Source organism: Pipistrellus hanaki (genome assembly GCF_964339955.1).
Source record: "Pipistrellus hanaki genome assembly, chromosome: 13".
NCBI classification, from domain to species: Eukaryota; Metazoa; Chordata; class Mammalia; order Chiroptera; family Vespertilionidae; genus Pipistrellus; species Pipistrellus hanaki.
In genome coordinates, this window is record NC_140515.1 from 9,918,349 (window position 1) to 9,937,908 (window position 19,560).

Below are 19,560 nucleotides of genomic sequence, written 5' to 3' on the forward strand. Positions count from 1 at the left end.
GGGAAAAAAGAGGAACAACTGTAATAATCTGAACAATGAAATGTAAAATCATTTTTGTTCCTGATCTCAGTATTGAAATGGACAGCAGGTTATTTGTAAGTTGGGAAGGTCCGCATGGCTTCCTAGGAGGCTGCTCTGGAAGTGAAGTTCCCGATGGACAGAGCTCAGTTACAGTAGGATATATATATATAATCACAGTAGGAGATTCAGGAGAATCACTCTGAAAGTGTCTCCCAATTCATGATTCCAGGTTCGCTGAGCTGCAGAGCTACACTCAGCTCAACTTCAGGCCCATAGAAGATGGTAAATGTGACGTTGTGGTTGAGAAACCAGTCTACTTCATGAAATTGGATGCCGGTGAGAAGTTAATTTGTAATTTATTAGTTAACGAGGCTTTGTTCCTTTTAAATAAAGTTTATTGATTGCTTTTTAGAGAGAGAGTGAGAGAGAAACCGATCTGTTGTTCTACTTCTCTGTGCTTTGGTTGGTTGATTCTTGCATGTGCCCTGACCGGGGATTGAACCTGAAACCTTGGCCCACTGGGAGGATCCTCTAACCAACTGGGCACCCAGCCAGGGCAGTGTTCCTCTTATGTGACTTCCGGTAGCTTTTTGGGAAGCAGTGTGACTTTAAACAGTGGGCTTGCTTTCTGCTTTCTTCTCTGAAGCAGTGAACTGGTTGGGATTTCCCTTCCTTCAGTACCTTTGGTTTTTAGAAGAAATCTGCACATTTGAATCCCATGACTCAGTCAGAATCAAAAGGTGAGAGAAGGTGAATGAAGCCCTTTGTAGCTGGATGTCCCCATCACCTTTCTCTCAGCGCTTGACGTAGGTGGAGCTTCGTTCCTCCAAGTAGCAGCCTGTATGCACTGCGGGCGGGCAGGAGAGGGCCGTGGCCTCTTCTGCAGACGTTCTGACATGGTTCCCGGGACGGAAGTGAACCTAAAATCCCCCTGGATGTTGGGTTTGCAGTACACTCTTGGGGGAAATGTCAAAATTACAGTGATTTTTCCGTTTATGCGTAAACCTTCTAACTCTCAACCTGTAAGCACTTCACGCTGTGGGCTGCTGGTCCTGCAGGGACACGTGGTCGTGCTGCGCCGCTCGCTGTGCGTGGTGAGGGTCATGCTGCCGCACACCACGTCAGGAAAGCGGCCTCCGGCACAGAGCCCTCTGTCCGGCTGTGTCAGCATTACAGTGATTTATGGATCGTATTTTTAACGTGTTCTGCTTTCTGACAGCATAATCCTTACATTACGAAGTATTAAGTTCAGGAATCAGACAAATTTATATCTTTTTTAAATAAGAGCAAATAAAAAGGCTATGTTTGATGTCCTGACTTATTTTAAAAATATGCTAATTAAAAGGGGCCAAGAAGCCAAAACCGATTTGGCTCAGTAGATAGAGCGGTGGCCTGCGGATCGAAAGGTCCCGGGTTCGATTCCGGTCAAGGACATGTACCTTGGTTACGGGCACATCCCCAGTGTGGGGTGTGCAGGAGGCAGCTGATCGATGTTTCTAACTATCTCTCTCCTCCCTCTCTGTAAAAAAATCAATAAAATATATTTAAAAAATAAATAAATAAAAGGGGCTAAGAAAACTCTGATTTGCCTGTAAAAGGGTTGAATGTGTGCACTGAGATACCTGTGCAAATAGCGTATGTCGAGGGGGAGTAATCAGCCAGTTCTTTCCTATTCTACATTTTTCTTCTAACTATGCTGTCTTCCAGTTTTCCTTTTTCCCCCTCTTTTTTTTTTTTTTAATATAGAGTTTTAATGAAGTTATATATTTTTAATTTGCTGATCCATTTATTTATTTATTATTTTCCTTTTTATTGAATTTATTGGGTAACTGGCTAACAAAATCAGCTGCACAGTGCTACCTCATCTGCTCACTGTACTGTGTCCTCACCCCAGGTCACGTCTCCATCCCAGCCTCCCTTCCACGGGCACTCTCCAGAGGGAATGAGCGTGCTGGGAGTAAGCAGGGCTCACGAGGGGGCAGGTGTCTGAGGACGGAGCCTGCGATGGTCCCTAGCTTAGCACCCTCCTGGCCCCGTGCGCTGTTCTGTGTGCTGTGCTGAGGACATGCTGTGAACCTGTGGAGACTTGCAGTGTGCCGGGGGCTGGGCTGGGCAGAGGGCTGTGCTGAAATAGAATTTCCTTTTTCCTGTTTACTTGAAAATATTCTTGGCCAACCTTTCTCTGGGTGAAAAAGGAGTCCCTCCAAACATCCATCTAAATTACGGTCTAAAAAGAACTGAGTATTGCCATGGCCAGTGTGTCTGAGTGGTTGGAGCACTGGCCTGCAGATTGGAGGGTCAGTTTCAATTCTTGGTTAAGGGCGCATACTTCGGTTGCAGGTTCCTCAGCCCTGGTTGGGGTATGTACAGCAGGCAGCCAATCAATCTCTCTTTCTCTCTCTCACCCCTCTCCCTCTCTCTCCTCCTCCCTTCCACTCTTTAGAAATAAATGGAAAAAAATATCCTTGGGTGAGGATTAAAAAAAAAAGAACTTATTTATTTATTTTTTTTAACTCATTTTCTGGCACACAATGTAGTTATTCACTATGGGAATGAACTCAGAATAGTTCATGATTTCTGCTTTTAGTAGCCACTGTTTTTCTTTTAGTCAACATTTTTCCTCCTTTAAAGTACATGTTTTAAATGCCAGTTCCTGGGATCTCATCCTGGTCAGAGTTGCTCATTTCCAGCTTGAATTCTGGGTCCTGCACGCTGAGCCTGGCAGGGGCGTGGAGGACCTGGGACTCGTTCCTCTTCATCCCTCTGACCCAGCCGGCCCAGCTGGTCGCCGTTGTTCCTGGGTGCCAGGCCCTGGCTGGGCAGTGGTGGGTCATTTCTCACAAAGCTGGCGCCTCAGGGTAATGATCCCTGTTTCTGGTTGAGGGGCTCAGGGACTTCGGGAACTTGCCAGAGAACGTGGCCCGTGAATGGCTGAGCTGGGACTCAGCCCAGTTCCTCTGATTCCAAAGTTCAGGCTCCTTCAGTTAGAACACGATGAACAATAGTGGCTAATATTTCCCCAAGGAGCGATGTTGTAAGTAGTGAGTAAGTATGAAAAAAAGAGACAGGAATGAAAAAATACTCAAATGCTAGTAGTTGTTGTTGTTTTCAATCCTATGACGAACAGGTGCAGCCTAGTTTATTTTTAAAAATAAACGATCCTAAAAATTCATGGTCCTATGTTTCTACCCAATTCTGAGCTAAATAGACTTCTGTGATTTTTCCCCTGGGAACTTAATGATTTTTGTTACTTAGTCTATATGGGGAAATGCAGTCCTGATTTCTAAATAATCAATTTTAAAGTGAATTTGTGAATGCACTCAGTGTGTAAATTGAGGATTATCTGAGTATAGACCATGTCATGTTTGGAGAAACTTTTCCCCCTCTCATTTACTTCAGCTCAAAGCCCATCGGGTGACTAACAGAAAGGGTGGAGTGACATTTTCACGTGTTTGTGGGGCTCGTTAACGTGGACTTCTCTCCGACGCCAGGTGTGAACATGTACCACCACTTCTGCGACTTCCTGAACCTGTACCTCACGCAGCACGTGAACAACTCCTTCAGCACCGACGTGTACGTGGTGATGTGGGACACGGTGCGTAGGCTCCTCCTCCCGCCCGGGCCTTGCTCCTCAGAGCTGTGGCTCCGCCGTGGTGCAGGGGACTAAGACACCACATTCAAATACACATGCACGCACACACGTCCACGGGCACGCAGGCGAGCGGGCGTGTCTGTGTGTGTACGTGTACGTGTGCAGATGGGCTGACGCGTCGGTAGGCTTACATTTCCTCTGGGAGCGTGGAGGGGGCAGTGGAAGTGTTCCCTCCCCGGCTGGGCAGGTGCGGCTCCCAGGACAAAGACGGTCCTGTGCCCCCGGGAGGCAGAGGGAGCCGCACCCCCTGACCTCGGCGACCCTGTGGCTGGCGGGGAGCTGTGCTGTGTGGATGAGCTCACTACGGGGCGGGCCCCAGGCGTGCACATCATACCACACCGGCTTTTTGCTTGTTTGTTTTACTGCTGTCTTTTCTTTCTTCTCTCTTTTCCTGCCTTTACCCTATTCTTCCAGTGCTGCCTTTACCCTATTCTTCCAGTGATCACCTGCCAAGGTAATCCCCCAAGAGATGCTTCCGTGCACCCCGCTGTGAAATAGGAAGCTGTAATCTCTACCCAAGGGTCATTTTGAGAGTAAACCATGTGGTGTCACAGCACCCGACACAGCCCCTGGGCTCTGCACACTCCTCTGACAGAGACAGTGGTGAGGACACGTGTTTGCACACACACAGGAGAGGCGGCCTAACCCGGGGAGTGGGAATTCTCACTGAGAAGTGACCTCAGGTTCGACTAAGCATTCCAACCCGTGGGCTCCCTCTGGCCCGCGTCCATTCAGGCGATCTGGCGGGGGACTCAGCGTGCCGACAGGCGCTCCGCCCCTTCTGGAAGGAGACTCTCTGGCCGCCCACATCGCACAGCTCAGGGGCAGGGAGGTGCCCCCCGGGGCGGGCCTGGTGCCCGGGTCCCACAGGACGGCCCTCCTATGTCCGGGACAGCTGCGTTGGCAATGCCTCCAGGCTCCCCAGGGAGAGACGGCCGTTCCCGGAGTCATGACGTGGTTTCTGGTGCAGGCGCAGCTGACCAGAAAGCATCTTTTAAACCATAAGCAATGTTAGCTCGGAGCACAGGTGACACACCAGAGAGCAGAGCGAGACAATGGAGGGGGGGTCCCGTTCTTGTGCAGAAGGGGAAATCGTTTCGCTAACATTTTTTTCACTTTCAGGAAGCTCATGTCAAGCTACAGAGGAAGGTTTTCCTTTTCCCCACTCCGGAGGCCTTTGTTTGCCCTGAAGTCTGATGGGAATCCTTCCCTAAGTCTTGGCTATGACTATGTCTCTGGTTCTCTGAGTCTGGCTGTGTGTGTCTCTGGTTCTCTGAGTCTGGCTGTAGGTGTATCCCTGGTTTTCTGAGTCTGGCTGTGACGGTGTCCCTGGTTCTCTGAGTCCGGCTGTGACTGTGTCCCTGGTTCTCTGAGTCTGGCTGTGACTGTGTCCCTGGTTCTCTGAGTCTGGCTGTGACTGTGTCCCTGGTTCTCTGAGTCTGGCTGTGACTGTGTCCTGGTTCTCTGAGTCCGGCTGTGACGGTGTCCCTGGTTCTCTGAGTCTGGCTGTGACTGTGTCCTGGTTCTGAGTCCAGCTGTGACGGTGTCCCTGGTTCTCTGAGTCCGGCTGTGACTGTGTCCCTGGTTCTCTGAGTCCAGCTGTGACAGTGTCCCTGGTTCTCTGAGTCCGGCTGTGACGGTGTCCCTGGTTCTCTGAGTCTGGCTGTGACTGTGTCCTGGTTCTGAGTCCAGCTGTGACTGTGTCCCTGGTTCTCTGAGTCCGGCTGTGACTGTGTCCCTGGTTCTCTGAGTCCAGCTGTGACTGTGTCCCTGGTTCTCTGAGTCCGGCTGTGACTGCGTCCCTGGTTCTCTGAGTCCGGCTGTGACTGTGTCCCTGGTTCTCTGAGTCCGGCTGTGACTGTGTCCCTGGTTCTCTGAGTCTGTCTGTGACTGTGTCCCTGGCTCTCTGAGTCTGTCTGTGACTGTGTCCCTGGCTCTCTAAGTCCAGCTGTGGGTGTGTCATGGGTTTACATTGTCCTTGTCCTCCAGTTTTGCTGCCACCGGTTTCACTTCTTGGAAATGTTTCTGTGAGCAATGGGCATGCTGCCTCTTTCTCTCCCTCTTCCTGGGTGAGCGCTAGAGGCTGTGATCGCCAGCCGTCGGCACCCTGAACGTCACTCAGTGTGGTGCTGGGTTTTAAACAACCACACCCGGGGCTCTCTCCCTTCGTGCTCACAGCCACCGGGGACCAGGCGGGCAGCCTGTTTCATAGGAGAGAAGCCGAGGTCCGGGCCCGGGCTGACCTCGGAGAACACAGCCCAGGGGGTGGAGTCAGGGATCCTGTGCCACCGTCTGACCCAATCTGCGCCTGAAGCCAGTGCTTTATCCTCCCCGTGGTCCCTGCAGAACCGGGGACGTGGATGGGAGGTTCTCCAGAGACTTCACTTCCTTCCCAGGAGCTTCGGGCTCTTGCTGTGTGCTTGTCCCTGTGTTCCTCGTGGGCACTGAGCCCCGCGGGGCTGGCTCCACGCCCTGAGCTGTGAGGGGAGCGGGCTGCTCAGCCACCTGATGCTCCCCGGTCCCTGTGTCCGGCAGAGGGGCCTGGCTGTCGGGCAGGCAGGTGGGGGTGGGGTGGCTGTCGGGCAGGCAGGTGGGGGTGGTCCAGCAGGCAGACCCCTGATGTTCCCTCCCTCCTGGTTGCTCTCTGCATCCATTTCAAACCTGCCAGCTGGGGCAGAGAGGCCTTTGCCTGCTGCTCACCCTGATTCTCGGGCAGCCAGGCCTGCCGGCCGCTCCGGCATGGAGCCCACGGAAGGCTGGAGGCTGGAGGCTGCACGGGGAAGTGGCCAGGCCGCGTGGGGACTGCTGTCCTCTCTTGCTGGGTAGGCCTTGAAGGAAGCGGCACTCTGATGGGTTGGCTGTGACCCGGAGCCCTGATGGTGGACGTGCTGCCTCAGCTCGGGTCCCGGGCCTCCACGAGCTGGTGCCCAGGCGAGAGGGGGAAGTGGCCGGGCTGCAGGCCAGAGCGTGCTGACCTTTACAAACCGTTTCCCCAGCGGAGCCTGTGAGGCCTTCCCTCTCGTCTTTGCAGAACTCAGGCTGTGGCTTCCTGGTGAGATGGGGACACACGGGGCTCTGCAGAGCCCCTGGCAGAGCAGGGCTGTTCTTAACGGGAGGAGTAAGACAGGAGAGTATGCAGGCTCTCCTTATTTCCTTGTGCTGAGAGGTACTGCAGCTTCATTATTTTTAAGAAATATATTTTATTAATTTTTTTATAAAGAGGAAGGGAAAGGGAGAGAGAGAAACATCAATGAGAGAGAAACATCGATCAGCTGCCTCCTGCACACACACACACACACACACACACACACACACACACACCCCACTGGAGATGTGCCTGCAACCAAGATACATGCCCTTGACTGGAATCAAACTTGGGACCCTTTAGTCTGCAGGCTGATGCTCTATCCACTGAGCCAAACCGGTTAGGGCACATCATTATTTTTAATTACACAAGTAAAACCTGGTTATAATGAGTCCCAACCACCAGAAGCATGTAATAGCACTGTAAGTTCTTCCTCTTCTCCATTTTATTTAAAGGTAACTGAGTTAACACATGCGGGTATCTTGTACGACTTTTTTTGAATGAATGTAAATATATCCTGATGGAAAGTATGCCCTTACTCACGTTATTCCGTGGTGTCATGGCACGCACACCTGTCCCTATGTGGACGTGACAGGCTCTCGTTTTCATTGTGTGAGGTGGGGTGCATGCCTCAGCCCATGCCCTTACCTCTGTCACCTGCCGTCCTTCCCGGGCCTTCGCTATTTACTGAAGTGCAGCAGTGAACATCCTTCCCACGTCCATGTATCTTACCTTCCTCCCAGAAATTCTAAGTTGTGCATGTTTAAATAAATTTGAGATGTAAACAGCAGGAAGTGGTATGTTATTTCTAGGAATATTTGAATATTCTTCAGTATGAGACTAGATAGAAGTCCCTCCTTTATCTGTTGCAGATAATTTGAAATTGAGGGATGAGGAAAAGAAGCTTCTAGGGTGGTTATTCTGATTGTTAATTGATTTCCTTGAAGAGAAGTTATTCAGGAGTACTGTATTATATTAAATTTTCCTTTCAAAGTATAATATTTTATCTGAAATATTTATCTCAAGAAACTGTCTAATCATGCTTTTTAATTGCCCTTTATTTATCACTAGAGGCCCGGTGCACAAAATTTGTGCACTCAGGGAGGGGTGTCTCCTCTGCCCTCTAACAGTCCAGGAGCCCTTGAGGGATGTCCAGCTGATGGCTTAGGCCCTGGAGCAGGCCTAAGCTGGCAGTCGGTCATCCTTAGTGCTACGGCTGAGGTGGGAGAGGCTCCAGCCACCACTGCTGCGCTCGCCAGCCAGCCAGTCAGCCAGCCGTGAGCCCAGCTTCTGGCTAAGCAGCTCTTCCTGTTTTTAGTGTTTGCCCCCTGGTGGTCAGTGTGAATCATAGCAACTAGTTGTTCAGCAGTTTGGTCAATTAGCATATTAGTCTTTTATTATAAGGCATTGAGCCAGAACCGGGATATTTCACTTTTAATATATATATATATATATATATATATATATATATATATATATATATATATATAATTGATTTTTAACAGAGAGGAAGAGAGAGGGATAGAGAGTTAGAAACATTGATGAGAGAGAGACATCGATCAGCTGCCTCTTGCACACCCCTTACTGGGGATGTGCCTGCAACCAAGGTACATGCCCTTGACCGGAATCGAACCTGGGACCTTTCAGTCCGCAGGCTGACGCTCTATCCACTGAGCCAAACGGGTTTCGGCAGGGATATTTCACTTTTGGTGGTGTTGAGAAGGGCCTTTCTTAGACTGGCATTGGAGAGACATTGAAGGAAGGAATTTTTTTTTTATCACCACATTTAACAATTCTCAATATTTTTGTTGTTCTTAATCTTCACCTGATGATATTTTTCCATTGATTTTTTTTTTTTTTAAGAGAAAGTGGAAGGGCAGGGGGAGTCAGAGAGAGCAGCATCAATACGAGAGAGATATTGATTGGTTGCCTCCCTGCAACCCAGGTACGTGTCCTTGACAGGGAATTGAATCCAAAACCCTTTGGTGTGCTGGTCACTGTGAACACCAGCCAAGGCAACAGTTCTCAATAATTTTGAAATACCTCTAAAATGTGCAACATAAAGATAAAATTTCATAATTCCAAAAAAGTGCTGTAAAGATAAAAAGCCATGAACATAATATATAACCAACTGAGACTTGGATATTTCTTATTTCTATTGGTTGATTTTCAATCTAAGTTATACAATTTAAAAATAAATTAGTCTGCCTCCTTTAGCTGATAGAACATGTAATTAATTTCTATTTTTAAAAATATAATGTGTTTGGTAAATGTACTGGAAAGTACCAGTTTCTGCATGTTCACAGGCTGTGAACATGGAGTCTGGAACCAAGCAGACTGGGCTCATCCCAGACCGGCAAACACAGCTCTACAGTTTAGGCAGATTGTGTCTCTGTTTCCTCATCTATGAAAAGGGGGTGATGATATTACATAGCTCATTAAGTCTGTGGGCTGGTTTAATGTGTTAATAATGTCAAATGCTTAGAACAGTGCCTGGGACATTGGAACATGCAAGATACTATCATTATTTTTCTTATTATTAGCTAGAGGCCCGGTGCATGAAATTCGTGCACAAGGGGTGGGTCCTTCAGCCCAACCTGCACCCTCTCCAATCTGGGAGCTCTCAGGGGAGCCCTCTCCAATCAGGGAGTTTGTGTCTGTCTTTGCAATCATATACGCAAATTGTCTGAGACCCTAGCCCAGTCTGGTTTGGTGCTCTCAGAATAATAGAGCTCTTTTTTTTTTTTTCTTTGCTCCATTGGTGAAGATTTCCTAGAAGTTGCAGGATATCTTCTTTTTAATTTTTCCTTGACCCTCTGACTTATGTCTCTCACCTTTGCTTTCCCTCCACCCCTTGCCTGCAACAGTAACTTGCTCCAGGCTCACTTTGCTCTAGTGCAGGGGTCCTCAAACTTTTTAAAGTGGGGGCCAGATCACGGTCCCTCAGAGAGTTGGAGGGCCGGACTATATGAACTACTAATTCCTACTGTAACACCTTGGCTGTGCTCACTGCCCAAAAAACCTGGCGGGCAGGATCAGACTCCCCTGGGGGCTGCATGTGGCCCGCGGGCCGTAGTTTGAAGACCCCTGCTCTAGTGTCTAGGAGATTCCACAATGCATCTGCCACCAGAACTACGATTCCCAGAATTCCTGGTGCTCCCCTTGCTCTTGGTTTCCACTTCTGGTCCAGGGGCTGCAGAAACCAAAAGGACTGCAAACTCCAGCCGCCCCCAAGCTGGGCTGATAGGACCGGACACTCCAGTGGCGTCCCCGGGACCCTGGCTGCTTGATGCTGGTGTGTGTGCGTGCTGGCCTCAGGCTCAGAGCAGGCAGGGTCCTGGGGATGCCCACTGTGTCACCCCGGCAATGCAGCAGGAGGGCGGGCACCCAACCCCGTTCCTTGCTGTTTGGCGCCTGTGTATGTGAGTGCTGCCCACAGGCCCCCCCATCTTTGTTGGGTTAATTTGCATACTCCTGATTGGCTGTGGGCGACACAGAGTATGGTCAGTTTACATATTTATGTATTATTAGTTTAGCTGTTAATAGGACGTGATCATATTACTCATTAGTCAATGGGTAGATCATTTCAGAGTTACACACATTATGTTTTTAATGTTAAAACTTTTCAAAGAATTTTTCTTGCTCTGAAATTTATTTCCAAAGATATTTACCCAAATGGTTTTGTTCACTGAGCATATCAGAGTGTGTGCAAAGTGGTGTGTGTAAGTGTCGTGTGTACGTGTATCCTGGAGAGAAAACTCGCAGGAACAAAGCCCACAGCAGCTGACATTGCAGACATGCAAACACAAAGGGTTGGGGTGGAGAAACAGCCGCTCTGAGGAGACTGAGGCTGAACTTGTGGTGACTCGTTCTGAGGACAGGACATCAAATGAGGCTCACGTGGACGCCGATTTTCTTGCCGGGACTTTGCTTAGGATTGTGTGCTGGCGTGTGTTACAGTCTCGGAGAGCCACAGTGAATGATTTTATTGCCCTGACTTGTTTTGTTTCCTCTTTCAGAGCACCTATGGCTATGGGGACCTCTTCTCTGACACGTGGAAGGCATTTACTGATTATGACGTGATCCATCTGAAAACCTATGACTCCAAAAGGGTACTGGAACCCGCTGAATGTCTGTAATGCTTGTCATTGCAGAGGACGCGCTGATCACACATAGACTGAATATAGGTTTCTAGTCCCTGTCACCATCGATCTCTTAGGTTTAGTTTCCTTTTTGGCAACTGGAATCCTCATTGTTGAACTCTGTAGCTTTTAAAAACATTTTTTCATAGCTTTTCACCAAAACACAAATTTCACTTGAATGAAATAGTTTGCTATTCAAAAATATTTTAATGTAAAATAGGGGTTAGTTAAAATTCATTTTCTGTAATCATGAGTGCTGTTTTGGTGCGAAGGGTACAGATTGCCTCTTCTTACCTTTTCAAATGCCTTTGTTGTTAGGTGTGTTTTAAGGAAGCGATTTTTTCCCTGCTGCCCCGGATGAGATACGGGCTCTTCTATAATACCCCTCTGGTAAGAGTGCTATCTGTTGCAAACATTCATATTTATAAAACTTATTCTTGATCTACTTTAAGGTAACATGTGTGTACAACTTGCTATCCTCTGACATAGTAACAGAAATACTCTCTGTAATATGGACTATTTTATTTTAGATTTCTGGCTGCCACAGCACCGGGCTGTTCCGGGCGTTTTCCCAGCATGTGCTGCACAGACTGAACATCACGCAGGAGGGACCCAAGGTAATGGGCCCACAGCAGGTTCTAGAACGATGCTGCTTCGCTCAATGCCGTTTCCTCATCCCGTGGAGGAGATGCCACAGGAACTTCGTTGGCCTGTGGTACCTCTGCTTCATTAGGTGTCATTTTGCTTAAAGAGATAAGTGAGGACTTACTGCGTTTTGGGTTCTGGGGGCGCTTCCCTATTATACTGGATAAAAAGCCAGAACCACCGTGGCAGAAAAAGAAGTACTCAGAAGACAAGGTTTTCTGTGTTAATTTCTGAACCTGAGTGTTAGAAGTCAGATGTCTACAGTGTATGAAAGATAAACTAGGGAGAGTGGAAGAGTGTGCCTTCTTTCTCTTCCTTTTGCTGTATTTCCCCATACAGCCCAAATCTCCACCTGAGCCACACAGCCTCTGCTAAAAAATATACCCACCTCCCAGACAGGATGCAATGAGCTGGTTTGTCTTCTGTGGCCAAAGTCGATGCATTTTTATTCCCCGAGAAAACAGTGAAGGGATTAGACTTACATTTTTTTTTTTTTTAAAGTTCCATAAATGTATCCTTATTGCGTTTCATCTCTTGTGAAAATCACATTTTAGGTTTAGGTGTTCACTCACCTGTCCAGGCATAGAAAGCATTATTTTGCCTTTGCCTTCTCATTACAGGATGGAAAAATTAGAGTCACCATTCTTGCACGGAGCACAGAGTACCGGAAAATACTCAACCAGCAGGAGGTGAGTTTGTGGTGTGCATTTTTAATGTCACCACATTGAACTTCACTTCCTCTAACTGGTGTGTTTTATTGTTCACATTGCATTAAATGTTTTGATTGAACTTATTAGCTTTTAGGAAAGTTTGATGGCTATGCCCAGTTCGTTTATTGGATTTTTACTGAAAGGCACCAAACCACTCATTAGAGTCCCAACCTCATTTCAGCTGCATCAACTCATGGATTGTATTTCTCCTCACCTCAGCCACCAGGCCTGCAGCAGCATGGCTGGGGATATACTCACAGCAGTGAGGTTTACTCCCCAAAATGCACTGAGCACCTGCCATGTGCTGGGTCCTGGTTCTGGGTCAGATGAGAAACAGGGTAGGACCAGGTTACAACAACCCTCCACCCCCCCTATTGTTCATTCCTCAGCCTTGGGGAATGGGTTTTGGTGGGGGGAATGACTGCTCTAGCCGCTTCCTGCCAAGAGGGGACAGTGAGTCAGGAAGAGTGCAAGAAAGCACAGGAAATATGGTCACCTAGTGGGGCTGCCCGAATGGTCCCTGACCCAGGCCCGGTGGGACTGGGTTGTCAGCACTGATTCTTCATGGAAAATGAACTTTTGCTTCTGAAGGTTCCCGAGTTCAGGTTCGGGGCATGTGGCCCTTGGAACGGTGCCCTGGGGACTGTGCGGGTTCACGCGTGTTCCTGGGGAGCTGCCTAGCCCAGGGTTAACCCTGGGACCTGGGACTGGTTAGACCTGGGAGTGGTCCTGAGGCTGAGCCTCCGGGGCATCATGCACCGGCGCAGAGCAGTCAGGCTCTGGGAGGAGTGGAAGCGGATTGAGACGTGCACCTACGCTGACAAGGGCCAGCACAGTGTAAGGGCATAGTCACCGAGGCTTCTATAACTTTCAATGCTGTGCATCTGTGTGTCACAGGCAGAGGACACAGATACGGGCACAGGACACACATAGAGGCACAGGACACAGATACAGGCACAGGACACAGATACAGGCACAGGATACAGATAGAGGCACAGGTACAGGATACAGATACAGGCACAGGACACAGATACAGGAACAGGCACAGGACACAGATACAGGCACAGGACACAGATACAGGCACAGGACACAGATACAGACACAGGACACAGATACGGGCACAGGACACAGATACGGGCACAGGACACAGGCACAGGCACAGGACACAGATACAGACACAGGACACAGATACAGGCACAGGACACATATACAGGCACAGGACACAGATGTAGGCACAGGACACAGATACAGGCACAGGACACATATACAAGCACAGGACACAGATGTAGGCACAGGACACAGATACAGGCACAGGCACAGGACACAGATACAGGCACAGGACACAGGCACAGGCACAGGACACAGATACAGGCACAGGACACAGATACAGGCACAAGACACAGATACAGGCACAGGACACAGATACAGGAACAGGCACAGGACACAGATACAGGCACAGGACACAGATACAGGCACAGGCACAGGACACAGATACAGGCAGGACACAGGCACAGGCACAGGACACAGATACAGGCACAGGACACAGGCACAGGCACAGGACACAGATACAGGCATAGATACAGGACACAGATACAGGCACAGGCAGAGGACACAGAAACAGGCACAGGCACAGGACACAGATACAGGCACAGGACACAGATACAGGCACAGGACACAGATACAGGCACAGGACACATATACAGGCACAGGACACAGATGTAGGCACAGGACACAGATACAGGCACAGGCACAGGACACAGATACAGGCACAGGACACAGGCACAGGCACAGGACACAGATACAGGCACAGGACACAGATACAGGCACAAGACACAGATACAGGCACAGGACACAGATACAGGAACAGGCACAGGACACAGATACAGGCACAGGACACAGATACAGGCACAGGCACAGGACACAGATACAGGCACAGGACACAGGCACAGGCACAGGACACAGATACAGGCACAGGACACAGGCACAGGCACAGGACACAGATACAGGCATAGATACAGGACACAGATACAGGCACAGGCAGAGGACACAGAAACAGGCACAGGCATAGGACACAGATACAGGCACAGGACACAGATACAGGCACAAGACACAGATACAGGCACAGGCACAGGACACAGACACAGGCACAGGACACAGATACAGGAACAGGCACAGGACACAGATACAGGCACAGGCACAGGCAGAGGACACAGATACAGGCACAGGACACACATAGAGGCACAGGCACAGGACACAGATACAGGCATAGGCACAGGACACAGATACAGGCACAGGACACAGGCACAGGCACAGGACACAGATACAGGCACAGGCACAGGACACAGATACAGGCACAGGACACAGATACAGGCACAGGCAGAGGACACAGAAACAGGCACAGGCACAGGACACAGATACAGGCACAGGACACAGATACAGGCACAGGCACAGGACACAGATACAGGCACAGGACACAGATACAGGCACAGGACACAGATACAGGCACAGGACACAGATACAGGCACAGGCACAGGACACAGATACAGGCACAGGACACAGATACAGGCACAGGACACAGATACAGGCACAGGCACAGGACACAGATACAGGCACAGGACACAGATACAGGCACAGGACACAGATACAGGCACAGGCAGAGGACACAGATACAGGCACAGGACACAGATAGAGGCACAGGCACAGGACACAGATACAGGCACAGGACACAGATACAGGCATAGGCACAGGACACAGATACAGGCACAGGACACAGGCACAGGCACAGGCACAGGACACAGATACAGGCACAGGACACAGATACAGGCACAGGCACAGGACACAGATACAGGCATAGATACAGGACACAGATACAGGCACAGGCACAGGACACAGATACAGGCGCAGGCACAGGACACAGATACAGGCACAGGACACAGGCACAGGCACAGGACACAGATACAGGCACAGGACACAGATACAGGTACAGGACACAGATACAGACACAGGCAGAGGACACAGAAACAGGCACAGGTACAGGACACAGATACAGGCACAGGCACAGGACACAGATACAGGCACAGGACACAGATACAGGCACAGGCACAGGACACAGATACAGGCACAGGACACAGATACAGGCACAGGACACAGATAAAGGAACAGGCACAGGACACAGATACAGGCACAGGACACAGATACAGGCACAGGCAGAGGACACAGAAACAGGCAGAGGTACAGGACACAGATACAGGCACAGGCACAGGACACAGATACAGGCACAGGACACAGATACAGGCATAGGACACAGATACAGGCACAGGCACAGGACACAGATACAGGCACAGGACACAGATACCGGCACAGGCACAGGACACAGATACCGGCATAGATACAGGACACAGATACAGGCACAGGACATAGATACAGGCACAGGACACAGATACAGGCACAGGACATAGGGTACAGGGCACAGGCACAGGCACAGGCACAGGCACAGGACACAGATACAGGCACAGGCACAGGACACAGATACAGGCACAGGACACAGATACAGGCACAGGCACAGGACAGAGAAACAGGCACAGGTACAGGACACAGATACAGGCACAGGCACAGGCACAGGCACAGGCACAGGCACAGGACACAGATACAGGCACAGGCACAGGACACAGGTACAGGCACAGGACACAGATACAGGCACAGGCACAGGACACAGATACAGGCACAGGACACAGGCACAGGCAGAGGACACAGATAGAGGCACAGGACACAGATACAGGCACAGGACACAGATACAGGCACAGGTACAGGACACAGATACCTGTATAGGACACAGGCATAGGCACAGGACACAGATACAGGCACAGGACACAGATACAGGCACAGGACAAAGATACAGGCACAGGACACAGATACAGGCACAGGACACAGATACAGGCACAGGCACAGGACACAGATACAGGCACAGGACACAGATACAGGCACAGGACACAGATACAGGCACAGGCACAGGACACAGATACAGGCACAGGACACAGATACAGGCACAGGACACAGATACAGGCACAGGCACAGGACACAGATACAGGCACAGGACACAGATACAGGCACAGGCACAGGACACAGATACCGGCACAGGACACAGGCACAGGACACAGATACAGGCATAGGCACAGGACACAGATACAGGCACAGGACACAGGCACAGGCAGAGGACACAGATAGAGGCACAGGACACAGATACAGGCACAGGACACAGATACAGGCACAGGTACAGGACACAGATACCTGTATAGGACACAGGCATAGGCACAGGACACAGATACAGGCACAGGACACAGATACAGGCACAGGACACAGATACAGGCACAGGCACAGGACACAGATACAGGCATAGATACAGGACACAGATACAGGCACAGGCACAGGACACAGATACAGGCGCAGGCACAGGACACAGAAACAGGCACAGGACACAGGCACAGGCACAGGACACAGATACAGGCACAGGACACAGATACAGGTACAGGACACAGATACAGACACAGGCAGAGGACACAGAAACAGGCACAGGTACAGGACACAGATACAGGCACAGGCACAGGACACAGATACAGGCACAGGACACAGATACAGGCACAGGCACAGGACACAGATACAGGCACAGGACACAGATACAGGCACAGGACACAGATAAAGGAACAGGCACAGGACACAGATACAGGCACAGGACACAGATACAGGCACAGGACACAGATACAGGCACAGGACACAGATACAGGCACAGGCACAGGACACAGATACAGGCACAGGACACAGATACAGGCACAGGACACAGATAAAGGAACAGGCACAGGACACAGATACAGGCACAGGACACAGATACAGGCACAGGACACAGATACAGGCACAGGCACAGGACACAGATACAGGCACAGGACACAGATACAGGCACAGGACACAGATACAGGCACAGGCACAGGACACAGATACAGGCACAGGACACAGATACAGGCACAGGACACAGATACAGGCACAGGCACAGGACACAGATACCGGCACAGGACACAGGCACAGGACACAGATACAGGCATAGGCACAGGACACAGATACAGGCACAGGACACAGGCACAGGCAGAGGACACAGATAGAGGCACAGGACACAGATACAGGCACAGGACACAGATACAGGCACAGGTACAGGACACAGATACCTGTATAGGACACAGGCATAGGCACAGGACACAGATACAGGCACAGGACACAGATACAGGCACAGGACACAGATACAGGCACAGGCACAGGACACAGATACAGGCATAGATACAGGACACAGATACAGGCACAGGCACAGGACACAGATACAGGCGCAGGCACAGGACACAGATACAGGCACAGGACACAGGCACAGGCACAGGACACAGATACAGGCACAGGACACAGATACAGGTACAGGACACAGATACAGACACAGGCAGAGGACACAGAAACAGGCACAGGTACAGGACACAGATACAGGCACAGGCACAGGACACAGATACAGGCACAGGACACAGATACAGGCACAGGCACAGGACACAGATACAGGCACAGGACACAGAAACAGGCACAGGTACAGGACACAGATACAGGCACAGGCACAGGACACAGATACAGGCACAGGACACAGATAAAGGAACAGGCACAGGACACAGATACAGGCACAGGACACAGATACAGGCACAGGCAGAGGACACAGAAACAGGCAGAGGTACAGGACACAGATACAGGCACAGGCACAGGACACAGATACAGGCACAGGACACAGATACAGGCATAGGACACAGATACAGGCACAGGCACAGGACACAGATACAGGCACAGGACACAGATACCGGCACAGGCACAGGACACAGATACCGGCATAGATACAGGACACAGATACAGGCACAGGACATAGATACAGGCACAGGACACAGATACAGGCACAGGACATAGGGTACAGGGCACAGGCACAGGCACAGGCACAGGCACAGGACACAGATACAGGCACAGGCACAGGACACAGATACAGGCACAGGACACAGATACAGGCACAGGCACAGGACAGAGAAACAGGCACAGGTACAGGACACAGATACAGGCACAGGCACAGGCACAGGCACAGGCACAGGCACAGGACACAGATACAGGCACAGGCACAGGACACAGGTACAGGCACAGGACACAGATACAGGCACAGGCACAGGACACAGATACAGGCACAGGACACAGGCACAGGCAGAGGACACAGATAGAGGCACAGGACACAGATACAGGCACAGGACACAGATACAGGCACAGGTACAGGACACAGATACCTGTATAGGACACAGGCATAGGCACAGGACACAGATACAGGCACAGGACACAGATACAGGCACAGGACAAAGATACAGGCACAGGACACAGATACAGGCACAGGACACAGATACAGGCACAGGCACAGGACACAGATACAGGCACAGGACACAGATACAGGCACAGGACACAGATACAGGCACAGGCACAGGACACAGATACAGGCACAGGACACAGATACAGGCACAGGACACAGATACAGGCACAGGCACAGGACACAGATACAGGCACAGGACACAGATACAGGCAGGACACAGGCACAGGCACAGGACACAGATACAGGCACAGGACACAGGCACAGGCACAGGACACAGATACAGGCATAGATACAGGACACAGATACAGGCACAGGCAGAGGACACAGAAACAGGCACAGGCACAGGACACAGATACAGGCACAGGACACAGATACAGGCACAGGACACAGATACAGGCACAGGACACATATACAGGCACAGGACACAGATGTAGGCACAGGACACAGATACAGGCACAGGCACAGGACACAGATACAGGCACAGGACACAGGCACAGGCACAGGACACAGATACAGGCACAGGACACAGATACAGGCACAAGACACAGATACAGGCACAGGACACAGATACAGGAACAGGCACAGGACACAGATACAGGCACAGGACACAGATACAGGCACAGGCACAGGACACAGATACAGGCACAGGACACAGGCACAGGCACAGGACACAGATACAGGCACAGGACACAGGCACAGGCACAGGACACAGATACAGGCATAGATACAGGACACAGATACAGGCACAGGCAGAGGACACAGAAACAGGCACAGGCATAGGACACAGATACAGGCACAGGACACAGATACAGGCACAAGACACAGATACAGGCACAGGCACAGGACACAGACACAGGCACAGGACACAGATACAGGAACAGGCACAGGAC

At 50.5% G+C, this 19,560-nt stretch overlaps 1 protein-coding gene across 1 annotated transcript in view; it reads left to right on the forward strand.

Annotated features, from left to right (window-relative positions):
• EOGT (EGF domain specific O-linked N-acetylglucosamine transferase) overlaps window positions 1–19,560 on the forward strand; it is a 62,227-nt gene that overhangs the window by 13,925 nt on the left and 28,742 nt on the right. The window contains exons 7-12 of the mRNA XM_084901721.1: window positions 251–357; window positions 3,513–3,616; window positions 10,778–10,870; window positions 11,219–11,290; window positions 11,431–11,517; window positions 12,166–12,234. Of these exons, the coding sequence (XP_084757847.1) occupies window positions 251–357; window positions 3,513–3,616; window positions 10,778–10,870; window positions 11,219–11,290; window positions 11,431–11,517; window positions 12,166–12,234 (532 nt within the window). The remainder of the gene's footprint in view (window positions 1–250; window positions 358–3,512; window positions 3,617–10,777; window positions 10,871–11,218; window positions 11,291–11,430; window positions 11,518–12,165; window positions 12,235–19,560) is intronic.